Here is a 23,782-nt window from a genome sequence, read left to right as displayed (position 1 = left end):
CCTTTAAAGAAAAATAAACTTAATAAATAAATATTATTTTTTTTAACTTTCATTGTCTTAGTACGACCTGTTAAGTTAATTTACTTACAGTTTTGGTTATTGAAATCATAAGGCATCTTGTCCTAGTTGTAAAAAGCAAAAAATAATGCGATTTTGACTACTAATTTTCAAATTATACAATGAGATATAAAAAAATTCGGCAAATTTATGAAAAAAAAATAAAAGTCGAATATCTCGAAAACAGTTATGTTTAGGATGGGTTGTTTCATAATCAAATCAGTTAGAAACGATGCAAACTACACGCCCTTAACGGATCTGCATCGACTTTTCCTGTAACCCTGTATATATATATATATATATATATATATATATATTGTTACGGTACATGGTATACGGACACGTGGTGCGCAAGTACATACTCGAGCCTTCTAGGAAGGTCCAATGTTTGTTTACGTGTTTACCCTTTATTTGTTAGCGTGTTTGAATTTAGACCTTATGACTACTCAGTCATAAGGTCTAAATTCAAACACGTACACACCATAAGGTCTAAATTAAATTCAACTTACTGCACTTATCGCAAGGACGGCAGTTTTATTGTAGTACATGCCCGAGCCTCCTAGAAATTTCCCACGGTTGTTTACTTGTTTACGTGAATCGGGAAATTTCTGGAATTCGTCTCGCCATATAAAAAGAGCCGCAGGCAGGCCCGGCAAGTTAGTTCGTTTCGAGCTTTCATCAAGGCGATTTCGGAGTGAACACAAGTGATCAATAGTGAGTGAACCAGTGAAACCTGCGACTTGGCTACGACCTAGGACAGTGATAGTGCTTAGTGATTGGACCTAGTGATTTGTGTTTGGACTTAGTGCTAAGTGTTGTGACCTAGTGTTAGTGCAGTGTTAATAAAGTCTTCAAGAGAGTCACCAGGTCTTTCTCTCCAAATCCTCGAACCCTAGCACGTAACAACTGATGTCAGAAGTGCGATTTGGAGATGCCATTGACTCCGAGAGAGGACTTCAAGGGGAGTGTCAGGACAAGGGCGCAGCGAGCTGCTGCCATTGACTCCGAGAGAGGAGTTGCGGAGGCCACACCCACTGGGGACCAAGCTCCGCCCACTGAGGGACAGGCCCCACCCACTGGCCCCGCCCACATGGCTCCGCCCACTGGCCACGCCCACCAGGCTCCGCCCACTTTGGCTGAAGCCACGCCCCCTGGCTCCGCCCACCGGTACACGCCCACTGGCCACGCCCCTCAGGCTCCGCCCACTTTGGGTATGACCACGCCCACTAGCTCCGCCCACCAGGCCACGCCCACTAGCTCCGCCCACCGAGCTCCGTCTGCTCAACCCCTGCCTACTGGCTCCAGCCACCAAGCATCGCCCGTAGCTTCTGCGGCCCCTCAAATGGCTCCCCAATTACAAAGCCTAATTGAGTTAATTCAGGCTCTGCAAGAATCACAAGACCGCAAGTTCGGCGCTTTACAAGAGGCACAAGACCGAAAGGCGTACAAGTGTTCTCATACAAGTGTTTGTCTAGCGGTCTTTTAAACTGTTCTCTGTTTAAAATAGGTGGCGTTCTTGGTGAAAGCTTTGGCGAGTATACCAGCAGGCTCCTTTCTTTCCTTGTTTGAGTAAACAAGGGGCAAGTTGGAGGGAGAAAGGGTAGGAGGTAGTTCAGGGGGGGAAGGTGCGGGAAGAAGTAGGGGTAGAGGCAGGAGGCTCCAAGGGGAAGTTGCCCGCTTCCCTTGGAGGGGCAGGACGAGGGCGACGATGTCAGGGTCTCACGGCCCTGAGGGGGAAGGGGGAGGGGGAGGTGGCGCCGCATCAGGCAGCGGAATGTCATCGCACAGCCAGGGGGGCACGGTGAAAAGGGTTAGTGCTCAAACCCCGCCAGACCTCATCACATTGAAAAGGCAAGCGAATGCTAACATCGCGGCGCTGAGGGAGCAGAAGAGGGCAGAACAACTGGCCCGCAGGCGAGCGGAGAAGGAGGCAGAGGAGGCTTCAGAGAGGGCCAGCTCGAAGAACCTGTACACGCCGGGGCCGAGTAAGCAAGCCGCCTACGCGGGCGGCCTTGAGGCCAATGAGGAGGTGGCAAGGGATATTACCGCGGTAGGAACAGTGAGCGTAGGCCAAGCACCTGCCCCACAGGCGATTCCAGCGCGGGGCATGTTCTTCGAGGGCGACGTTGGAGGGTGCGCCGATATGCTGGTGGACGCACTAATCAACAATGGGAAGAATGATAGCCCCTTGGGTACAGGGACCCGGGGCTTGGGACTAGGAGCAATTGGCGCAATGTCGGGGGGGAGCAGGCTGAACAGACTCTCTGCAGTGGAATTCGACCCCTCGGCCGCTACCATACTCAGCAACGCGCCTAGGAAGGCTGACATAACAAGCGTCAGAGAAGTCACTGACCACGCAGCCACCAACTTGAGGCGCACGATCGCAGAGAGTCAGAGCTCGGGGGAGAAGGGGGGCAGAACATTCGTGCCTACGGCAACCAAGCAGCAGGCGACTACGAGGGGGACTTTGGTAGCAATGGCAGCCAGGACGGCGGCTAGGATGCGGGGGCGAACGGACGTAGGAAGAAGTGTACGAGGGTTCTTCGCCACTGCCGCTATGAACACGACATTCGCAGTGGCGGTGGCCAGGGCCCTGAGGGGGACTCTAGACCTGCCAAAAATAGCTAGAGAGTTTGGCAGTATAGACGAGGCGACAGCGCTAGACGCTGTTGTTGTACTTTGGGCTTTACGTGACTCCCCCGTGCAGACTCGGACAGAGGAAGGGGAGCACGAAGTGGAGGTAGACAAAAGGGAGGAAGCAGCTACGCTGCGGGCCTTATCGGGCCTTCCCGTCGCTGAAGCCCTAAGAGAGGTGGATAGGCGAGATCAGGCTACTAGCAAACTCGAGTCGGCGGTTACGGCCTTAATCTGTAACAAGCCTTTGGCTTCCCGGGCCGTTGACTGTCGGGTTTGTTTGGTCTGTTTGGCCGCACACTTCTCAGGGGAAGAGGCGGTACTGGGAGGAGGCGAAGGAACAGAGCAGGAGTACACGTTTGAAGAAGTCAGGCGTATCATACTGGGAAGTGGAAGGAACGGGAGAGCAATGGCGGTAGCTGCAGCGATCCACAACCTGAAAGTCAGTTTATAGTCGACACGGACGCAAGCAACACGGCCATTGGAGGGGTGTTATCTCAAAAACAGGGTGAAAGAGAAGTTGTAATTGCATATTTCAGCAAATCTTTATCTAAGCCAGAGAGAAACTACTGTGTGACAAGAAGAGAACTCTTGGCTGTCGTAAAGACGCTACAACATTTCAGCAAGTATCTCATCGGCAGACAGTTTCTACTGCGAACTGATCACGCAGCCTTGAAGTGGCTACTACAATTCAAGAACCCAGAAGGCCAAGTAGCTCGATGGATAGAACAACTCCAGGAGTATGACTTCAAGACGGAACACCGCAGCGGAAAGTCGCATGGGAATGCCGACGCACTCTCACGAAGGCCGTGTTCAGAAGACTGCAAACATTGTGTTAAGCAGGAATCTAATGAAGTAACATTAAAGTTAACGAAAACAAGTCCTTTGGGTCCATGGGAGAATGATGGTATGAGAGAGGCTCAAGAAAGAGATGACGACCTTCGACACATCATCACATGGAAGAAACGGGATGACGTAAAGCCAATCTGGAGTGAGGTTGCACCCACTGGCGCTGTCACTAAGGCGTACTGGGCGCAATGGGACAGTCTGATTCTTCAAAACGGAATACTTTACCGGAAATGGGAGAAGACCAACGGCAGAGAGTTCCATCTTCAGATAGTTGTCCCAAGAACGAGAGTACCGGATGTTCTCCGTGAAATGCATGATGGCGTATCAGGAGGTCATCTAGGAGTAAAGAGGACGTTAACGAAAGTGCGAGAACGATTCTACTGGTTACATTGTCGAGACGATGTACAGGATTGGTGCCGCAAATGCACTACTTGCGCTGCAGTGAAGGGACCACAGACAAGGAGCCGTGGGAGCCTGCGCTTGTATAACGTTGGCGCACCGTGGGAACGAATCGCAGTTGACGTAGCTGGGCCATTTCCCGTGACGGAATCGGGAAACAAGTATTTTATGGTCGTCATGGATTACTTCACCAAATGGCCCGAAGTGTTCGCCATACCAAACCAAGAAGCTACAACAGTCGCTTCTAAATTAGTCGAAGAAGTGATATCTCGGTTTGGTGTGCCTCTGGAAATCCATTCTGATCAGGGCAGGAATTTCGAATCGCAGGTCTTCCAGGAAGTGTGCAGAATTTTGGGAATGCATAAAACGAGGACCACCGCGTACCATCCACAGTCTGATGGAATGGTTGAGAGATTTAACCAGACCCTTGAGAGGCATTTGGCGAAATTGGTAGATGACAAACAAAAGGACTGGAACAAATATATACCGCTCTTCCTTCTGTCGTACCGTACCGCCGAGCATGAGAGCATAAAAGCTACCCCGGCGTATGTCAATTACGGTAGAGAACTGCGAGTACCAGTAGACCTCTTGACAGGAGGGTCACCGGAGGAACCGAAGACTGTACCAGATTATGTCTGCCATTTAAGGGAAAAGATGCGCTATATACACGCCATGGTTCGGGAAAATGGGTTACAGTCAAGTGAGAACATGAAGACCAGATACGACCGGAAATCGAATACAAGCGGCTTCGAAGAAGGGTCACTGGTGTGGCTGCATAACCCAACTCGCCGAAAAGGCAAATCTCCAAAGTTGCAGACCAAGTGGGACGGCCCATACAAAGTGGTTACCCGATTGAATGATGTGACTTACAGGATTCAAAAGCAACCAAGAGGGACATTCAAAGTGGTACACATAGACCGTCTGGCGCGTTACCATGGCAGTAACAATGATGCTCGGGACGAGCATCTCTAAGAGGGGAGTAGTGTTACGGTACATGGTATACGGACACGTGGTGCGCAAGTACATACTCGAGCCTTCTAGGAAGGTCCAATGTTTGTTTACGTGTTTACCCTTTATTTGTTAGCGTGTTTGAATTTAGACCTTATGACTGAGTCCATAAGGTCTAAATTAAATTCAACTTACTGCACTTATCGCAAGGACGGCAGTTTTATTGTAGTACATGCCCGAGCCTCCTAGAAATTTCCCACGGTTGTTTACTTGTTTACGTGAATCGGGAAATTTCTGGAATTCGTCTCGCCATATAAAAAGAGCCGCAGGCAGGCCCGGCAAGTTAGTTCGTTTCGAGCTTTCATCAAGGCGATTTCGGAGTGAACACAAGTGATCAATAGTGAGTGAACCAGTGAAACCTGCGACTTGGCTACGACCTAGGACAGTGATAGTGCTTAGTGATTGGACCTAGTGATTTGTGTTTGGACTTAGTGCTAAGTGTTGTGACCTAGTGTTAGTGCAGTGTTAATAAAGTCTTCAAGAGAGTCACCAGGTCTTTCTCTCCAAATCCTCGAACCCTAGCACGTAACAATATATATATATATATATATATATATATATATATATATATATATATATATATATATATATATATATATATATATATATATATATATATATATATATATATATATGTAAGAGATAATAAATAATTTTAAAAGTAATTGTACCGGAAGTACTGTACAGACTTCAACTGTCAGCTGTCAACTTGACAACTTGTCATTTGTCAACGTCATTATAACTGTCAGTGGTGCGTTTGTTCATAAGTCGAGATTTCACTTGCTCTGAGAACATCGCCTGCGCCGGGTGTGCGCCTCAATATGTCGGACACCGATGGCGACCGTGCGGATGTTCATCCATTTGAATCTGCGACAGCAGCGGTGGGATTGATCTCAAATTCATCCCACGTGCCTACCGCAATGGCTACTACTCAAAATGAAGAATATTTTCGGCCGGAACGCGAAAATCAAGGTGACAATATGGCGGGCCCCTCAACATCGGAGAACAAAGGAAATACGGTCCCTTCATCTGAAAACTGGGCGGTGTTTTTCCAAAATATGATGGCGGGCTTCCAAAACTCCAAGTCGTCTCCAACAAGCGCCGTAGAATATAGAAAACTAAAAGCTAGCGAAATTTATCTACCCTCTTTTGATCCGGACGAGTGTCAATTTACTGCGGCACAATGGTGCGACGAGATCGAGAACCACAAACAGCGCAACTCGTGGACGGACTACGAAACCAGGAATGCGGCTTTTATTCGCCTGCAGGGCCGTGCCAAGAAATGGGCAGCACGTTCGTATCCGCTGTGCAAGACTTGGGAAGAATTGAAGGAGCGGCTCACACAGCAGTTCATTTCGACAAGGAGATTCTACGACTTGTTTCGCGACATGGTGGAGTACACGAGCGACCAGGCGGCGACGTACATCGAGTATTCAACTAACAAGATGGCGCTGATAGACAGGTTGGATACCGGTTGGGGTGAGTCTAACAAAATTGAGGTGGTGATCTCCGGCATCACAGACGCTCAGGTACGCACTGATTTACTTAAAAACACGCCAACCAATTTTGTGGCATTTGATAGACATTTAAATACGTACCCTAGAATTAAGAATTTAAAACGTCAATCCGTTATGACGCGAATTGATAATGAAATTCCCAAGCGTTCCAGACTAAGCGAGCCACTTACTGAGCGTCGCTGTCATTATTGTAATAAGACCGGCCATTTGAAGCGACATTGTTTACAGTTGCGTAATAAAAATAAGCGTGAAGATCCCGATTCTTGCATGCCAGTCGATAAACCTAGTAATAAGCAAAATGTTACTCAATGTTCCTATTGTCATAAGACTGGACATTCTGAATCTACTTGTTTTACTAAACAGCGCGATGAAAAATCAAAAAATTTTAAATATTCCAAATTACAGACGAAATCGGTTAACGTTTGTTCATCTTCCAGTGACTCTTTGATTAAAACGTGTATTGGTGGCTATACTTTACTAGCACTCATTGACAGTGGTTCAGAATGTTCATTGATTAAAAAGGAAATAGCTGATTATTTACCCGATAAGAAGGAGGTTTCGTTTACTCGTCTTTCAGGTATTGGTTCGGTGCCATGTTTTTCATTTCGTAAAATGACAACATTTGCTGAGTTTGACGGGTTACATACCGAGGTCACGTTTGTGATAGTCGATTCACACTTGCTACCATATGACGTAATCTTAGGTAGGGAGGTTTTTAAAACCCCTGGATTAATATTCACCCTCAATAGCGATGGCGCTAAAATTATACGTGATGCTAGTGTTAATATTTGTCGAAATTTGAACATGGATGCAGAGTTAGATAAAATTAACACTGACTTGACCGAGTCTAACGATATTAATAGGTTGAAGTCTGTATTGGCAGTATACAAGAAAAATTTTACTAGTGGAAATTCTCAAACTACCGTCAATACAGGTACCATGGAAATTAAACTAAAGAATCCCGATAAAATCGTACAGCGACATCCGTACCGACTAGCCCCTTCCGAACGCACTATAATGCGAGATATTATTGCTGATTTAGAGAGTAAAGGTATAATCCGCGAAAGTTCCTCTCCTTTTTCAAGCCCCGCATTGCTAGTAAAGAAAAAGGACGGGTCTGACCGCCTTTGTGTCGATTATAGGGAGCTTAACTCCAACACTGTACGTGATAATTACCCTTTGCCGCTGATATCGGAACAAATTGATGCTTTGGGGCAAGCATGTCATTTTTCAAGCTTAGATATGGCCTCTGGGTTCCATCAAATTTCGATGGCATCCCAGGCGGACATTGAAAAAACCGCGTTTATTACGCCGGACGGTGTATGGGAGTATTTGAAAATGCCGTTTGGGCTTTGCAACGCACCTTCTGTCTACCAAAGAGCCATTAATAAGGCGCTTAAAGGGTTAAAAGATAAGGTAGCATTGGTTTATATCGACGATGTCCTAATTTTTTCAAAAACTAAGGAGGATGCGTTTCGTGACCTTGATCTGGTGTTATCTGCACTATCAAAGGCAGGTTTTGCTTTTAACTGGAAGAAATGCACCTTTCTAAAGTCCTCAGTAGAATATCTAGGCTACATTGTCGGCAACAATAGCATTAAACCTAATCCTAAGAAGATAGAGGCTTTAGCTAACGCATCCTTACCAACTAATGTGAAGGAGTTACGTCAATTTAACGGTCTCGCTGGGTATTTCCGAAAGTTTGTACCTAGTTTCTCCTCTATTATGGCGCCTCTATACTCCCTTACAAAAAAGGACGCTAAATGGATATGGACTACTGAACACACAAAAGCTCATGCAACTGTGATAGGCTATTTGACTTCCGAACCTGTGTTAACGATTTTCGACCCTAGTAAGCAAATTGAACTACACACTGATGCGAGTTCGATCGGATATGGTGCTATTTTATTTCAAAAGTTTGATAATCAATTAAAAGTTGTAGGTTATTTCAGTCACAGGACTTCGAACGCAGAAAGTAGATATCATAGTTATGAACTGGAGACGCTAGCGGTGTTCAGGGCACTTAAACATTTTCGTCATTATCTACTTGGTAGAGAATTCAAAGTCGTGACTGATTGCAATGCATTAAAGGCATCACGTCACAAACGAGAGCTTTTACCGCGTGTCCATAGGTGGTGGGCGTATATGCAAACCTTCGATTTTGAGATTGAGTATCGAAAGGGTGAAAGAATTCCGCACGTAGACTATTTGAGCCGTAATCCCACGAACTGCAAGGAAGTGAATGTCACGCGTGTGAGTGATGAATGGCTGCAAGCTGAACAAAGATTAGATTCTGACATAAACCGAATTATAGAGTCCATTGAGAACGATACCATTGAAACTAATCTTAGGTCATCTTACACCTACAAAAACAATTTATTGTATAAAAATTTTCAATTAGATGGTAAAACTTATAGTCGCGTTATCGTTCCCAAAAACTTTCGTTGGCAAATAATCCAAAAATTTCATGATGAATTAAAGCACCTAGGATGGGAAAAAACTTTGTTTAAAATTCGAGAGCATTTTTGGTTCCCAAATATGTCTTCATCGGTAAGGGCTTATGTAGACCACTGTTTACCGTGCAAAATTAATAAAAATCCTTCTGGTAAAAAACAATCAGCGTTACATCCCATAGATAAAGTTGCAGAACCTTTTCATACCATTCACATTGATACTAGTGGTAAACTGACTGGTGGTAGGATGTCCAAGGAATATGTGATAATAATAGTCGATGCTTTCACTAAGTTCTGCCACTTAACAGCTGTCAAAGACTTAACATCTCGATCTGCTTGCGAAGCCCTCAAAAGTTTTGTCCACATATTCGGAACACCGCAACGCATTATCTCGGATCAAGGGACATCCTTCACAGGTCAAGATTTTCAAAATCTTTGTAAGGAATGGTGTATTGAATTCCATGAAATTGCTAGCGGCGTCAGCCGTGCTAACGGCCAAGTAGAGCGCCTAATGTCCGTTTTAACTAATTGTTTTACCGTTGCTGAGAATCACGAAAACAAATCCTGGAAATCTGTTATTGGTGAAGTTCAATTAGCTTTAAATTGTACTATTTCTAAAAGTACTGGCAAGAGTCCTTTCGAGTTATTATTTGGATATAACAAATCCCCACCAAAATTAAATTATCTCTCAGTAGAGGCTACAAACGGACAGGATTTATCTGAAATAAGACAAACGGCTAAGTGTAGGATGGACGAGCAAGCGTCAAAAGATAAAAAGCGTTATGACTCCCGTAAAGCTGTTATTCACCCTTTTGTTGTTGGTGATCTAGTATTAGTTCAAAGAAATCCCCGAATAATTAATAAGCTAAGTGAAAAATTTTGCGGCCCGTGTAAAATTACTAAGGTTTGTCCAAATGAGCGCTACATGGTTGAACCATTATCTGGAGGACGGGCACAATACGTGTGCCATGAACGATTACGTAAATATCCAGCTAGTCTTCCAGGATTGTCAGAATGTCTTGACCCTGTAGAACTCATGGCAGATTAGTTTTATTTAATTATTGTTGCAGAACAGATTGTTTTGAATTTCGTGTTTATTTTTAGTTGAAATTATTTTCTATATTGTAGCGAACTTTTGTTTCATGATTGTATCTTATCCTTTCTGTGATCCTTTCTGTATTAAGGATGGTAACAAGTAAGGTAATTCCTTAATAAAAGACGTTATTCCGTTACTGATTAATAAAATGTTTTATTTAAAACTGAAAGCTGCTACGCTTTGTTGAAGGAAGAACTGAAAGTTCGATTGCTTGTCTGTATGATGATGTGTTGAAAGCTACCACGCTTTGCAGTGAAATTGACAGTTGGGGTTGAAAGCTACAACGCTTTACAGAAAAGTGGACTGAAAGCTCTTATTTGACGCTTTGTCCTTCTGAGTTGCTGAAAGCTACTACGCTTTGCAGTGAAATTGAGTTTGAGAGTATTTGATACTCATAGTTGATGCTGAAAGCTACAACGCTTTGCTTATGTGTTACGACTTACGAGCAGGTGATGTTATAGGCTCCGAGGATTTGCTAGATGCTAAAACTAAAACTTGATGAAAGCTTTTACGCTTTGCTTTGTGTGCGTATGTGTGTGAGTGTGTGCTATATGCGCTTTGCTGTCTCAGCATATCAGACATCGATGGGAAACGCGAGAGCGCGTTTATGCGCAGAATGGCCGTGTAAGAGATAATAAATAATTTTAAAAGTAATTGTACCGGAAGTACTGTACAGACTTCAACTGTCAGCTGTCAACTTGACAACTTGTCATTTGTCAACGTCATTATAACTGTCAGTGGTGCGTTTGTTCATAAGTCGAGATTTCACTTGCTCTGAGAACATCGCCTGCGCCGGGTGTGCGCACTGACTGTGCTAAAAGTGTTCAAACCTCAATATGTCGGACACCGATGGCGACCGTGCGGATGTTCATCCATTTGAATCTGCGACATATATATATATATATATATATATATATATTTTTTCATTTTGTTTAGTTAATTTAAGTTATGCTATCAAAAAGTCAACAAAATAGTGTTGGTAATAATTTTTAATTTCAATGTTTTAAGTAAGTTTTCATTTCGGATGAAAATTTGATTTTCCGAATTATTTAAATCATAAGAAATGTTATTATTTAAATCATAAGAAATGTTTTGTATTTTCATACGTACATTGTTTTTACGTTTTATTTGACAGAAGTCCATAAAACTATTTTTTTTCTTTAAATTGTTGTCGTTTTTGTTGGTAATTTCTACATGCGACATATTTTTAAATTAATAGTTATCACTTAAGAGGATTCCACACCGCCATTTTTTCCATACAAACGTTGTCCCCTGTTTCCTCTCTGGATAATGCTAGTAGAGTTATAATTTTTTTCCTGAATATCTACGGCCACTAATACAATGTCCCTATGTTTTCTTTTTTTTTTTCATAATTTCATTATTAAATAAGATATGAACGTTCAAAAACCCAAAAAAATGGCCAGATTTTCCACTGTGTTCAAACGTCCAGAAAACAGATTTGGATAGATTATACAAAAAAAGCAAAACATAGGAACACAGCTCAAGCCTTTTTTTAATCTTTAATGAAAAAAGTACTTAAATCGGTTAAGTTTTGGAGAAGGAATCAGGGGACAACGAATCGTTGATTTTCTGGATTTTCTGCAGTTGTCTCTATCGCGTTCTGCGGTATAGGCTTGAGGTAAGGGAGACAGCTATAAATATTACACGTACTTTTTTTTCATTTCTCTAGCCGCTGTTGTATCCTCTTAACAATGACGTAAATGCCACTTCCGACAAGCAATCATCGATTTTCTACAAGCAACAATGTCGGTTCTGGCACTTCCGACAAATCAGCATTACTCGTACCCTGTTAAAAAGATCAGAAGTGACTTTTCTCATATTTAGGCATAAAATACGAGATACTCATAATAACATATCAAACGTAAATAACTTTTATAGTATTACCCTGAAATTCATGATCCTACTTGAAATAAGTAAAAAGTTATGCACAATTTAGACTTTGAATCGCTCTCCTGTAAAGTTGTCGTTTTTCACATCCGACATTGTTAATAGTCATGGGCGAACTGTTTCTGACCAGAAATTTCGGACAATGTGCGGCCGGGCTTAAGATGGAACTGCCGCACAAAGCACATGTCGCTATAGTCTTTTGAGTCGTACCAGCTGACAGTAGGCTGACAGATTATTATATTTGTTGTCATTGTATGTAATGAAAAAAAGAAAGATTGAAGTACTTAAAAACTGCCGGCCTGTTTGTTTGTTTGACCTGTTGAAGGTGTATTTCAGCGTTTTGAGCGCTTAGTAGAACATACCGCAAGAAATTTTAAATATTTTGATTTTTTGGGGAGTTTTTGTTGAAATTTAGTGGGGTTTGAAGTTGCTTTAGGGGGAAAACGTTTTGAATAGTTGGTAACACTGTAAAGAATATGGTCAAAATTAAGTGCCCCAATCTTTATCCATACAAAGCGCTAGACGAATTGACAAATACCGACTAGCGTTTTTAGACGGCGATCTTTTACATCAGTAAAGAACGCGTGGTAGAAAGGTGGTATTATTTGACGAACAAAATTACGAGCATAAACGGACGTGACTTGTGTGGCTACCGGCCAATAATTATTATGGATGTTGTTAAAAATTATAGTCATTAAAATGAAATATGCGTGCATTACGCTTGTTGTAGACCGCACACCATCAAACCATATGGGACAGGCGCAGGAGGAGACGTTTGTTAAGACGGCAATTAGAAGGAATAGAAGGCATGCCCGATCTTCTATTTCTACAACATTTTCGTCTTGACAAAGCTTCCTACAGAAGTATGTGGACTTGTGCAGGGCATCGGTATGGAATCAGCGAAACGACACTGGATGACTAGACGATGTAGTCTAATCGGTTTTGACTTTTAGGCTTTTAGGCTACCATACTAGAGCGAATCAATAGCGGTCAGTTTATCGCTTCAAAAGTCATCTATTGATCTCCGGACAGCAGTTGATATTTTAAAATCTCTTTTATATTTCTTACTTGCTCAACGAGAATTATTTGACGATTACGAGATGAAAGCAAACGAAAATGCTGACTTCCAATATAGTGATGAAAGTCAGCGTGTACGAAGAAGAAAAAGACATCACGACGACGAAGCAACAGAAGAAGTTGTTCATAGAGGTAGAAATAAATTAAAAATTAGAACTTATTTGCCCGTTATCGATATGCTCTGTACAGAATTATCGCGACGACAGGAAGCATATAGTGAAATTGATTCTCTGTTTGGATTCCTTACGGGTTTTTTGAAAAGGCCCGATGACGATATAAGATGCATGCTCTAAGTTTAAGGATATTTTTTGCAATGATATCGAACCCGAATTCATAGACGAGATGGTCTATGAATTCGGTGGTAATTTAAAAATATTTAAAATAAGCAACATGGTATCCTAATAAGAAAGTTACTGACCAGCAATTAAATAAAAGTGTTAAGCGTTATACGCTTCAATACTGAAGAATCTGGATCTTCTAAGTTCTCAAAGGAAAAAATAAAAATTGACGTAAATACACAAACATCAACTTTGCTTGCAACACAAAGAAAAATAAAATTGAAGCGTGAGTTAAAAAATCTTAATACAGAAAATCAAGAGAAGAGATGTAAACATTAATATTTTAATGACACTTTCGTCGTGTATGAAGAAAAATATAAAAATTATGAAGAGGTGCAATCTGTCATAACAAACTGTTTCCCAAATATTCATCAGCAATTGAACGAAAAAAAAATCTAACAAAGGCACGAGATTCAGTGACGACCTAAAATCTTTTGCTCTGGCATTTATCTTTTAATTCAGTTTTGTTAGCATTCCACAACCTTCTAATCTTAGAAGACTTTTAGCTACTTATGATTGTAATGTAGGGTTCATATCGGAAGTTTTGAATTATCTAAAAGATGCTGCAAAAGAAAATGTCAACCTACAGAATATTGCACTAATTGTTGATGCAATATCAATTAGATCTGAAATAAAATACACACATACACAGATAAAAAGGATTTCTCGAATCAAGAAAAATAGTTTTCTTGACATATTAAGTTATTTTAAGGAAAATTGTGTTAATACAAGTAATGTTTATTCATCTTTAAATAATGGCAGTCTCGAAATGAAAAAAATATTTTCTTGTTGCAATTTTACAATCAAGGAAAAAAAAATTAATTGAAGAATAAGTAAAATTAACCTAAGAAGTTCAAATTTTATTGCTCTAATACAATGAAATACTTATTTCAAACTGTAAGTTTATTTAACACAATGAAACATTTCATCCAATGAAGAAATTATTACCTTGAATCATATCTAGAGCAATTTAAAAAAAAATATATCTCAAACTAATGACATAAAATCTTGTTTTTAGTAAAATCCTGTTTTGCCTTAAAATTTTATTATTACCTTGTTTCAAATACATATAGTTTAAGAAAAAGTTAAAAATATTTTAATTTAATGACAAGTTACTTCTAGTCTACCTATTTTTTTTTTTTTGGTATGAGTTATGACTATTGACTACCGAGTCTACCGACGCGACGCCACGATAGTGCGCGCGCGCCATGCTAAAGCAAGCTAAACAAGTTTAAACCTGTTTGTGCAGTTTGAAACTAACGAAAATAACAACGTAGTTACTCTCCTCGAGGCAAATAATATTTCTCCAGAAGTAATAGAAGTTTTTGTGTGTAAGTACGCATTGATTTTACTGGCCAGCCTTTGATTATAGTATTGTTGAAGTGCCACCCACCCATGCAAAAATTCATCAAAAATCATATCCATGTTGAGTACGTTAAGCTAAGTCATAGATTACTTACTTAAATGTATCATTTCGGTTCTACATTGCAGCAAATGGCATAACAACAGAGTTATTCTACAAACTCATTCCAGAGCATCTCAAGGAACTCTGCCCTCATCTTGGGACCCGGATAAAGCTAGCTGAAATTATCACAGCTCATGTAAGTGAAATCCATTGGCATTTGCACTGTGCTGTGCACTTCTGCATCTGCAACTGGGCAGCGTTTATTCTTTTTTGTATGCAGCAGGATGTATAATGAATATTAAAGCTCTTTATTCACACTATGTTTAAAAATACATTCATAATTTGTTTAATAACTTTGCCAATGAAGACAATCTATAGGTACTAGTTATTTAGGGTAAACTTATGTAAGTACATGATTTAGCCACTGTGCATTACACACATATTTTATGTTTTCAGGCACCTACAGAGTCATTTAATGAGTGTTCAGAGTCATTGAGTGAAACAGACTTTACAAAACCTACGTCCTCTAGCTGTTCTGAATCTCAGGAAGTTACCACAACAAATGTACTGATTACAAGATATTTTCCAGACTTTGACTTACATACCCTATTACAAACAACAGTTGGAGGAAACAGTATTTTGAAATTTTATGAAACTCACAAACAATTTTTTTGTCAAAATTTTTGTCTTTTATGTAAGTAAATAAATTTTTATACGATTAACATCTCTTCATTTTGTTTTAGAAACCACTATTTGATATGCTTTTCTGTTGTTCCTTGTATGTTGTCTTTTATTTACCTTTCAGGAAACGCCTCCAGAACTTCCATTGGACTATTGGGAGTTCCTGAGCCGTATTAAGGCCTATTCAAACCGGAGCGGTATCCGCTACCGCCGTGGGTAGCGGTATCCCGATGGGTACGTGATTATCGCCTTAATCGCGTTTATTATTAGCGCGTTAATCGCATACCCATCGGGATACCGCTACCCACGGCGGTAGCGGATACCGCTCCGGTTTAAATAGGCCTTTATTAATAGTACCTTTAAGACATTAAAACCACTTAACACAAGCATTTAAAACTTTTATTGAAAGAAAGTAATAATATTAGACCAAGAAATATTTTTCCCGAAACAAGAAAGGCTATTCTTTATCGTAGGTTGCATAAATTAAAATTTAAAATATTAGTTATTGGTCTAAGGATATAATTTTCTAATATTAAAATAAACACTACTTTAAATAAGTAAAGTTAGTGTTCAAGCTAGATTTATTATTGTTGACAGAAAAAAATATGTATTTAAATTAAGCATATATTATTTCTAATAAAGTGATTTCTTATTTGATTGAAATCAATATTTTCTTAAAATGAAAATACATCCTAAGCTTGCATCAAGAGAATTATCAACTTACATTAAGAATTCTAATAATTCTTGGTAGAAAACGTATTATATTAAATCAATCGGAAATTGTCTTAATTCAAGATTACTTCAAATATCACTTTAAGATTATTATTTTTTTAGCGTAAGAAAATATTAGTTTCACTATATATGAGGCAACCATAATCTTGACTTAATGCAAATTGCTTTCATGCAAGATTATTTTTCTTATTCGGAGAATACTGTTTTTTCTGTGTAAAAGGAGTGATAAAATATATTGGGGTTAAGTAGCTTATGGGGGCATATTGGTCAATGATTCAGAGACAGGAAAAGCTAAATACAGCACAATGCCAGCTGGTCTTATGCATCTCAGCCTAAAAAAAAAGCAATTACCTTGTTAATCAACAAGGGCATTGCTTTTTTAAGGCGGACGATCACAAAATTCAGGCCATTTTATCGGACTCATGTCGTATTCCGATTTGCATCATATTCGGACGGAATTCAGGGACCACCGGGTTAGTTTACTAACTCCGAGCCTCGACAAATCTTTCCACGAGATAGTGGAAGGAAGGGAGAGAGATCTTACTCTCTTCGGTAAAGATTTGAGCGAGGAAATAAAGACCGCCAAGGCGATCGAAAAACAAGGACTGCAGATCAAGAAGTGTCCTAACGACAGCTACATAGTTAAAAAAAATATTTTGTTGAAAAAACACATTTTAAAATGGAAGACTATCGAACCGCTTCACGATTAATCTCTCAAAATGGTTACTGAGCATCTATAGACTTAAAAGAATCATATTACTTACTCGTACTGGACCATCCTGACTGTTCGCGCCAAACTTTAGTGCGACGAATGTGGCAGTTGGCAACACTGCGCATGAGTCTGCGCTGTCAGCTGTCATACGTTTGACATTCAGTTCGACACAGTCCATTACCGGCGCGCGATCGTTACATACGAAAAATATCGGCTAGCCGTTCCCGTGAATCGCGATCTCAGCTCAGTGAAATAGAAGGTGACAGTGTCGTGTGACCACATCAGCTCATTCCATCTCAGCTCATCTGCCCAGCTACCTCAGCCACCAGGTAACCCCAGTTTCCTTTCTGCCCATCGTTGTAGTGTAGGGGTTCTCGCCCCTACACTTTCTATAGAAAATACTTATGGTCTAAGATCCCCATATAATTGTTATGCGACAGCCGGGCGCCGCTTGGGGATTAATGAGTTAAATAAAATAAAATTAAAGCGAAATCATAATTTTTATTATCAAATGCAAGGACAACTCCATATAACCGACCGCAAATACTGCATTTTTATTGTATGGACGCCTAAAGGACTGTCATATTGAAAAATAGAAAAAGACGATGAATTCTGGAATTCCATTGTTTTTAAATTAGAAGAATTTTATTTGAAGTGCATATTACCTGAGTGAATAGAGGCCAGTTTACCTAGAAATTTGCCTATCAGAGATAAAATAATAAGTAACCTTTTAAGTACATACCTATACATATAACATATTATTGTATGTGCCTATGCATCAGCATGTATGATCATGAAGTTCAAGAGGAAAATGAAAACGAACAGGAAGACTCGGAAGAACAATTTACAGTGCCAACTTTGTTTGACGGTCTCAATGCTGTTAATGTATTACGAAAGATTGTTCTTTTTAATGAACAGTTCCACATGCAGGGATTTCCTATCGATCCCCGCTACTACTACTATCGTCACTACCCCCACTACCCTCACCAGTACCCCCGAACATATTAATAAGCGGTGACGTAGTCAAGCAAGTTTGGTCATTCAACAATAGTGTATTCCAGGTGATGGACAGATTTTTAGGATTTACAAACTTAATCGCCAGAACTCATGAGTTTTTCGAAAATAGCCTTATCTATTTATTAAAATGGACGTCCTGACTTGATGAAAATTGTGGATGGTTTAGAAAACAAAACAGATAGGAAGGTGTGTTGGAATGGACAGATGGGAGGACTCGAAGGGTTGAGACAAAAGGGTTGGAGTATCGTAAATCTACTGATTATCAGAAGAGAATCAATGAACCGCAACACGAGGACCTCCCTTCTTGGCCAAGGCGATAACCAAGTTATTTGTGGAAAATACAAGCTCCAAAAAACAAGGGACATACAAGAGATGCGAAAGGCCATAAATAAAAGGAAAATAACATCATCATGTCCGCCATTGAGAGAGGGACCACCAAATTAGGGTTGATACTCAACAAAGATTGATAGAGATTGATACCCTACAATCTACTGATTACCTTGCATATGGCAAGGTTCCAATATACATATGGGGGGTCCATTTGAGGATTAGAATCTAAGAGATGGTCAAGGGTGACTTGCGTAACAAACGATCAGCTTCCGACCATAGCCAAGACCATGTCAAGAATAAGCTCTAATGTACTCACTGTTGCTCACTTCTCTAATAGTCCAGTGAATGCCATGATTCATTACATTTTTATTGGAAATTTTGGAAGATTCACAATCCTGCTTTGAAACCACAATTATATTTTAAAGTATAAAAACCAATCTTCTGAATACAGATGATTATAAGTCGTTGGTATTGTATTTAGATCCTTGTTTAGGAGGCGCATGTGGAATGCCTCTGACCCGCTTTTTAATAAGAGGATTCCCCGATCCTGTCAAAGAGAGCCTATCATCCTGGAAGACAGTTTATTCACATGGCGATGAACAGACCCGTCTACTTGCAATCAGTGTGGGTCTCCAAAATTAACCTCTGTATCCACCATATCATTCAAAAAGCTCTTAGAGGACCCATCAAGTTAGGAAGTGCTAACCCAAACACCATAATCAAGGAGGAAATTAAAAGCACCCTAACAAACAACTCTGGGAAAATTAAAAATGATGTCATGAAGACTGCACTCAGTTACATGAAACACAATGAAAACAAGGTATATGACTACACTTGCGTGCAAAGAAATCGACCCACCCCGCGCATTTCTGTTGAAGTCACTATATCTTAAAAAGTTATAGTTATTTATTATTTCTTTTTATTAATAATGCAAGTTAATATGATAGGGAATGTGTACGTTTACTCTACATTTTCTAAAACTAACATGCTTGACTACAAACAACACAAATCACTAAGCACCCCCATCACTCAGTTTTTTAATCGTTAATTGAACGGTTATGTTCTGTATGAAAAATCGGTCAAATCTTATTGTTTTCGTTTTGTCTTGACTTTTATTGATTTATTGTTCATTTAACTTAATTTTAAACGTAATTTCTTTGTGGCAAAATGGATATTACTCCGAATAAAGCCTCTCAAGCAGGGGCTTTGCTAAGAACTGAATTTAGACAACGAGTTGCGGCTAGAAGTCTTAATTTGGACTACAGAAGAGAAGCTCCCCCCATCCCAAGATTTCAGAACCCAAACAATTTTTATCTTAGACCCCTAAGAGGAGAGAACCGGCTGATGCTGAAGGATGTAGCCCATAGAGAAAATTTTGTACGAGTCTTGGTTCAATTAATACTCAATTGATATGAAAAAAAAAATAGATGGATTGACAGCTGTCACTTTAACACTGCCCTGCCATGGGATCCGCCGGCCCCCAATAATTCTTGTGCAGCAAGCCAATGCACTTTTGTAACTTTTGTGTCAGGAGGCCATGGGGACCGCCGGTAGCCCCCAATATTTTTCTTTCACCGCGCCAAACACAAATTGCATAGTTTTAATTAGCACGCCACCCTGTTATTAAGACAGTTAGCCGCCGGCCGCCCCCACGGCCTGCCGCGTGCGTTAACCGCGAAACTCGTGTCGTGAATCTTGTTTTAGTGTCGCGAATCTTGTTTTGACAATGTCCGACGACTCAGATTTAGATCCCGACTTTATACCCGAGTCGGACGGTAGTCACTTAACATCTAGTGACGATGAATCGACGAGTAACAGTTTTGCTAGCTCCGATGATGACAGTACGAAGCCGATGCAGCGCGCCGGCGCGGGCGCCGCCAGCGGCGTCGTCTCGTCTCAACATTCAAACCAACGTGCGCAGTCGTCGGGTCGTGTCGTGGTACCCGCCAACTGGAACCCGTCAGCAGCAATTTCTTTTTACTGGCACTCCCGGAGTGAAAAACATTCCCCAATCGTGTGAGACTGAATTGGATTATTTTCTTTTGTTTGTTGACGAAGAGATTATTAACCTTATGGTGATAATGACTAATTGTTACGCACAAAAGACTAAATTGACTACAGCTTTACGACGTTCCAGTAGACTGAAAGACTAAAAAGACAGTGATCAACAAGAAATGAAAAAAATCCTTGGCTTATTGATGTGGATGGGCCTGAAAAGGCTACCTAAAATTGCAGATTACTGGAGTCGTAACCCGCTATATGAAAATAAAGTGGCCCGATGTACTATGAGCCGAAATCGCTTCGAGTTGTTATTGCGTTGCTGGCATTTTGATGATACCTTTTTTGCCGGGACATCACGCACAGATAAGTTGATCAAAATAAGGCGTTTGGTTCAGTTGATCACAGCCAAATACCAACATTTTAAGACTCCAGACGAATACCTGACAGTCGATGAGACCATGGTTGCGTTCCGTGGACGTATCAGTTTTATGCAATATATACCAGGCAAAAGACACAAATACGGTATCAAACTTTTTAAAATATGTGGAGACGATGGCTATACGTTTGATTTAATTGTATACGAAGGGAAAAAAAGGCCCTGACCGCCAGCAGAATTTACCCAAAAACGTGGTGATGGAACTGAGCACAGTTCTTAGATGCTAGTCGAAAACTGTAGCAATGTTTTTGCATGCAAAATGTGTATCGAGTAAATATTGTCGTCCTTTTTTGTCTTACAGTAGTAGCATATACTACTTTCTCTTTCGCTCATTTTACGCTTTAATCGACTCGAGAAAATATTGTCGTCCTTTTTGTCTCACAGTAATAGCATATATACTACTTTCTCTATCGCTCATTTTACGCTTCGCTTTGATTTTTCTCTTAAAATGGAAGACAATTATTTAAATTTAATAAAATCTTAGTAATTACGTGTGAAATATTACACATTTGGCTTTATTTGTATTCCTCATGTTGTTACTGCACTGTCGGAAAGCACACGACGGCATTCTGGAGCGAAATGTAGCGAAAAACAACGCGGTAATCAATGATTTAAACACGTCCGGCTGTCACCGCGTCCTAAGGCACACTGCTCTCAGATGAGTGAGCTCACTCATTTCGAGGGTGACACATTTTCGCGCTGACGATTGTATGGAATGCCCTTCTAACGTTCTAATTCTATGTCATTGAGTGATAAACTTAAAACAGTGAATGCGTTTGAATCCGGAAAATCGCGAAATCAAATTCAGAGTTTAATTTACCAGAATCCACCTATTATAAAATTATAAAATCAAAAAAAAATCGACGTATTTTTTTTAATGTAAATAAGTTCTAAATAAAATAAAATTACATAGTGACATGAATTTTTGACTTGTCATCTATGCGTACCTCTATAAGAGAGAAACATATAACCTTGTACCTGAATAAGAGAGAAACTCAGGTTAGTGAGAAACCTCTATGAGAGAATGAAATCGTGTTCCCTTGAACTCTAGCTTATCCAGGTTAGGCTGTAATTATAATTGTCACTTCCATATTACACAAAATTCTTGCATCTATTCGGGTCTTTTTTTGCATAAAGTAAGCATGTTTTCGGGTCACATTTTGTAGAATAGGAAAACACACGTGTGTTATTACGTCAGGGGTTTAAAATTGACATACTAACAGTTTTCTTTTTGTTCATGATGGAGATTTAAAAATGTGTTTACCTACTTATTGTAGGCAACCTCTTCAACGAAATAACGACGAACAACTAGCAGAACCGGAAATTTGCTATTCGAATAACTCGAGCACACCATCTTTATCAGAAAACGACCTAATTATTACAGACGAACAAGAAAATATAGTAACACCGGTATTACGGTTCGACAAGGCTTTATATGAACCTGGCGAGAGAAGGAACTAAACGCTTCTATCATACAAAAACGTCATTTTTGACATATTGTGTTTGACAGCTGTTCTCCTTTACCATTTATTTGTATTTATTTGTGAGGACCTGTAATCGGCTTCCTAGTTTCTAGTTACTTACTGTTATATTTATTGATAGCTGTTGGTCTTCCAGACATAATAAAATAAAATAGTTTTTGTCGCGAAAAATGTACGGGTCGCGAGCGATAAAAGAACTTCGACGCAACTCCGATATCTGGTAAAAACTAAGGACACGTAACTCCCATACTTCACACACTAACATATGGCAATAGCAACGAAACACTCACTCTACGAAATAATGCCGTTGATATTGTCACTTCTATATTTACACAGAATTTTGTACCGAACACATGCATAAAGTATGCACGTATTCGGGACATTTCAGACTCGTGGACAAATTTTTTGACACAGTTACTCTTCCTTAGTTTTTATTATTCGTAGTTTATTATGTAATATTAATAAGTACTACAACATACCTGTCGAGTGCTGTGAGGCGGTTGTTCCGGAGGGAGAGGTCCGTGAGGTTGGCGAGCGACGCGAGCAAGCCGCGCGGCAGAGACGACAGCTCATTGTAGCTCAGATCGAGCGTTTGTAGCGCGCGCTGCTCGGCGAACAGCTCGGCGGGCAGTGCGGCGAGCCGGTTGCGGGCGAGCGAGAGCACGGCGAGCGGCGACGCGCCGAGCGTGCTCGCGAGCAGGCGCGTCACGCCGCTCGACTCGAGCGTCACGCGGCGCAGCGCCGGCAGCCCCGCGAGCGCGCCCGCGGCCACAGACAACGACGCGTTGTTGTTGAATATCTTCACCTGATACAACGGATTATAATATTAGAATTTCGTCAATTCCATTTCCGATATTTTCCCTACAAACATGTACGCTATCAAGAGGATGTAGAGTGTAGTTGAGACGGGTGCGAGACGATGACGTTGTAGTATTACTAATTCGCGTTAACGACACTATCGATTTAATTAGTCTTTAATAGTTAGTTGGTTTAGGGCTGATTTTCAATTTTTAGATAAATTTTGTCGAGCCTCCTTTTCGGTCGCTACGCACATCGTTAAAATCGTAACTTGTGTTATACTGTATACACGAACATTCTTATTTAAATAATTATTAATGTTATTGTTTCATGTTTGTATGCTGTAAGTTTTCCATATAAAATTAAAAAATACATCGTACTAACCTCCTCGAGGTGTTGTAGTCCGGCGAGCAGGTCTGTCGGCAGGTCGGCGAGCTTGTTGCCGTATGCGTGCAGCGTCCGCAGCGCCGGCGTCGCGCGCAGCAACGTCGGCGGCAGCGTCGTCAGCGCGTTGGTGTTGAGGCTGAGCGTGCGCAGGCGGGCGAGGCCGCGCAGCGCGTCGGCGTGGATCGCCGCCATGTTGTTGCCCCAAAGCAGCAGGTGCTCGAGGTGCGGCGTGCGCGCGAACGCGGCCGCGGGCAGCGCACGCAGCTCCCCGCCCGCCAGCTCGAGCCGCGCGATGCGGGGCAGCGCCGTCCCCGCCCCCGCCTCCAGCGTCAGGTTGGCCATCAGCAGCGCGAAGCTCTCCAGGTCGGGCAGCTCGGCGAGCGCGTCGTACGGCACGCCCATTGAGATTTTATCTGAAATTGTAGACGCAATAAGATTACGTCCCTCTGAAATTTCTTCTCTCTCT

General features: G+C 41.1%; 2 protein-coding genes and 1 long non-coding RNA gene across 3 annotated transcripts in view; 2 read left to right on the top strand and 1 right to left on the bottom strand.

The window, feature by feature from the left end:
- LOC121736265 (insulin-like growth factor-binding protein complex acid labile subunit) overlaps positions 1 to 23,782 on the bottom strand; it is a 76,422-nt gene that overhangs the window by 51,655 nt on the left and 985 nt on the right. Inside the window, exons 3-4 of the mRNA XM_042127349.1 lie at positions 23,314 to 23,729; positions 22,611 to 22,936 (exon numbers count right to left, since the gene is read on the bottom strand). Of these exons, the coding sequence (XP_041983283.1) occupies positions 22,611 to 22,936; positions 23,314 to 23,729 (742 nt within the window). The remainder of the gene's footprint in view (positions 1 to 22,610; positions 22,937 to 23,313; positions 23,730 to 23,782) is intronic.
- On the top strand, positions 5,777 to 7,703 carry LOC121736097. The gene is made up of 2 exons (XM_042127161.1): positions 5,777 to 6,476; positions 7,042 to 7,703. The coding sequence occupies exons 1-2, from the start codon at positions 5,868 to 5,870 to the stop codon at positions 7,078 to 7,080; spliced, it is 648 nt and encodes a 215-aa protein (XP_041983095.1). The 5' UTR covers positions 5,777 to 5,867; the 3' UTR covers positions 7,081 to 7,703.
- Positions 14,600 to 15,341, top strand: LOC121736100. The gene is made up of 3 exons (XR_006036969.1): positions 14,600 to 14,667; positions 14,828 to 14,937; positions 15,198 to 15,341. It is a non-coding gene; the product is annotated as an uncharacterized LOC121736100 (long non-coding RNA).

Source organism: Aricia agestis, chromosome 18 (genome assembly GCF_905147365.1).
Source record: "Aricia agestis chromosome 18, ilAriAges1.1, whole genome shotgun sequence".
In the NCBI taxonomy this organism is placed as follows: domain Eukaryota; kingdom Metazoa; phylum Arthropoda; class Insecta; order Lepidoptera; family Lycaenidae; genus Aricia; species Aricia agestis.
The sequence above is the reverse complement of the archived record's forward strand: the minus strand, read 5'-3'. Positions and strand labels throughout refer to the sequence as shown.

What these genes read in the sequence shown, in the direction of transcription:
- LOC121736097 (XM_042127161.1), top strand. Translation starts at nt 5,868, where the DNA reads ATGGCTACTACTCAAAATGAAGAATATTTTCGGCCGGAACGCGAAAAT. An exon ending in CCGGCATCACAGACGCTCAG is followed by an intron (nt 6,477 to 7,041) that starts GTACGCACTGAT and finishes CTCGTCTTTCAG; the next exon opens with GTATTGGTTCGGTGCCATGT.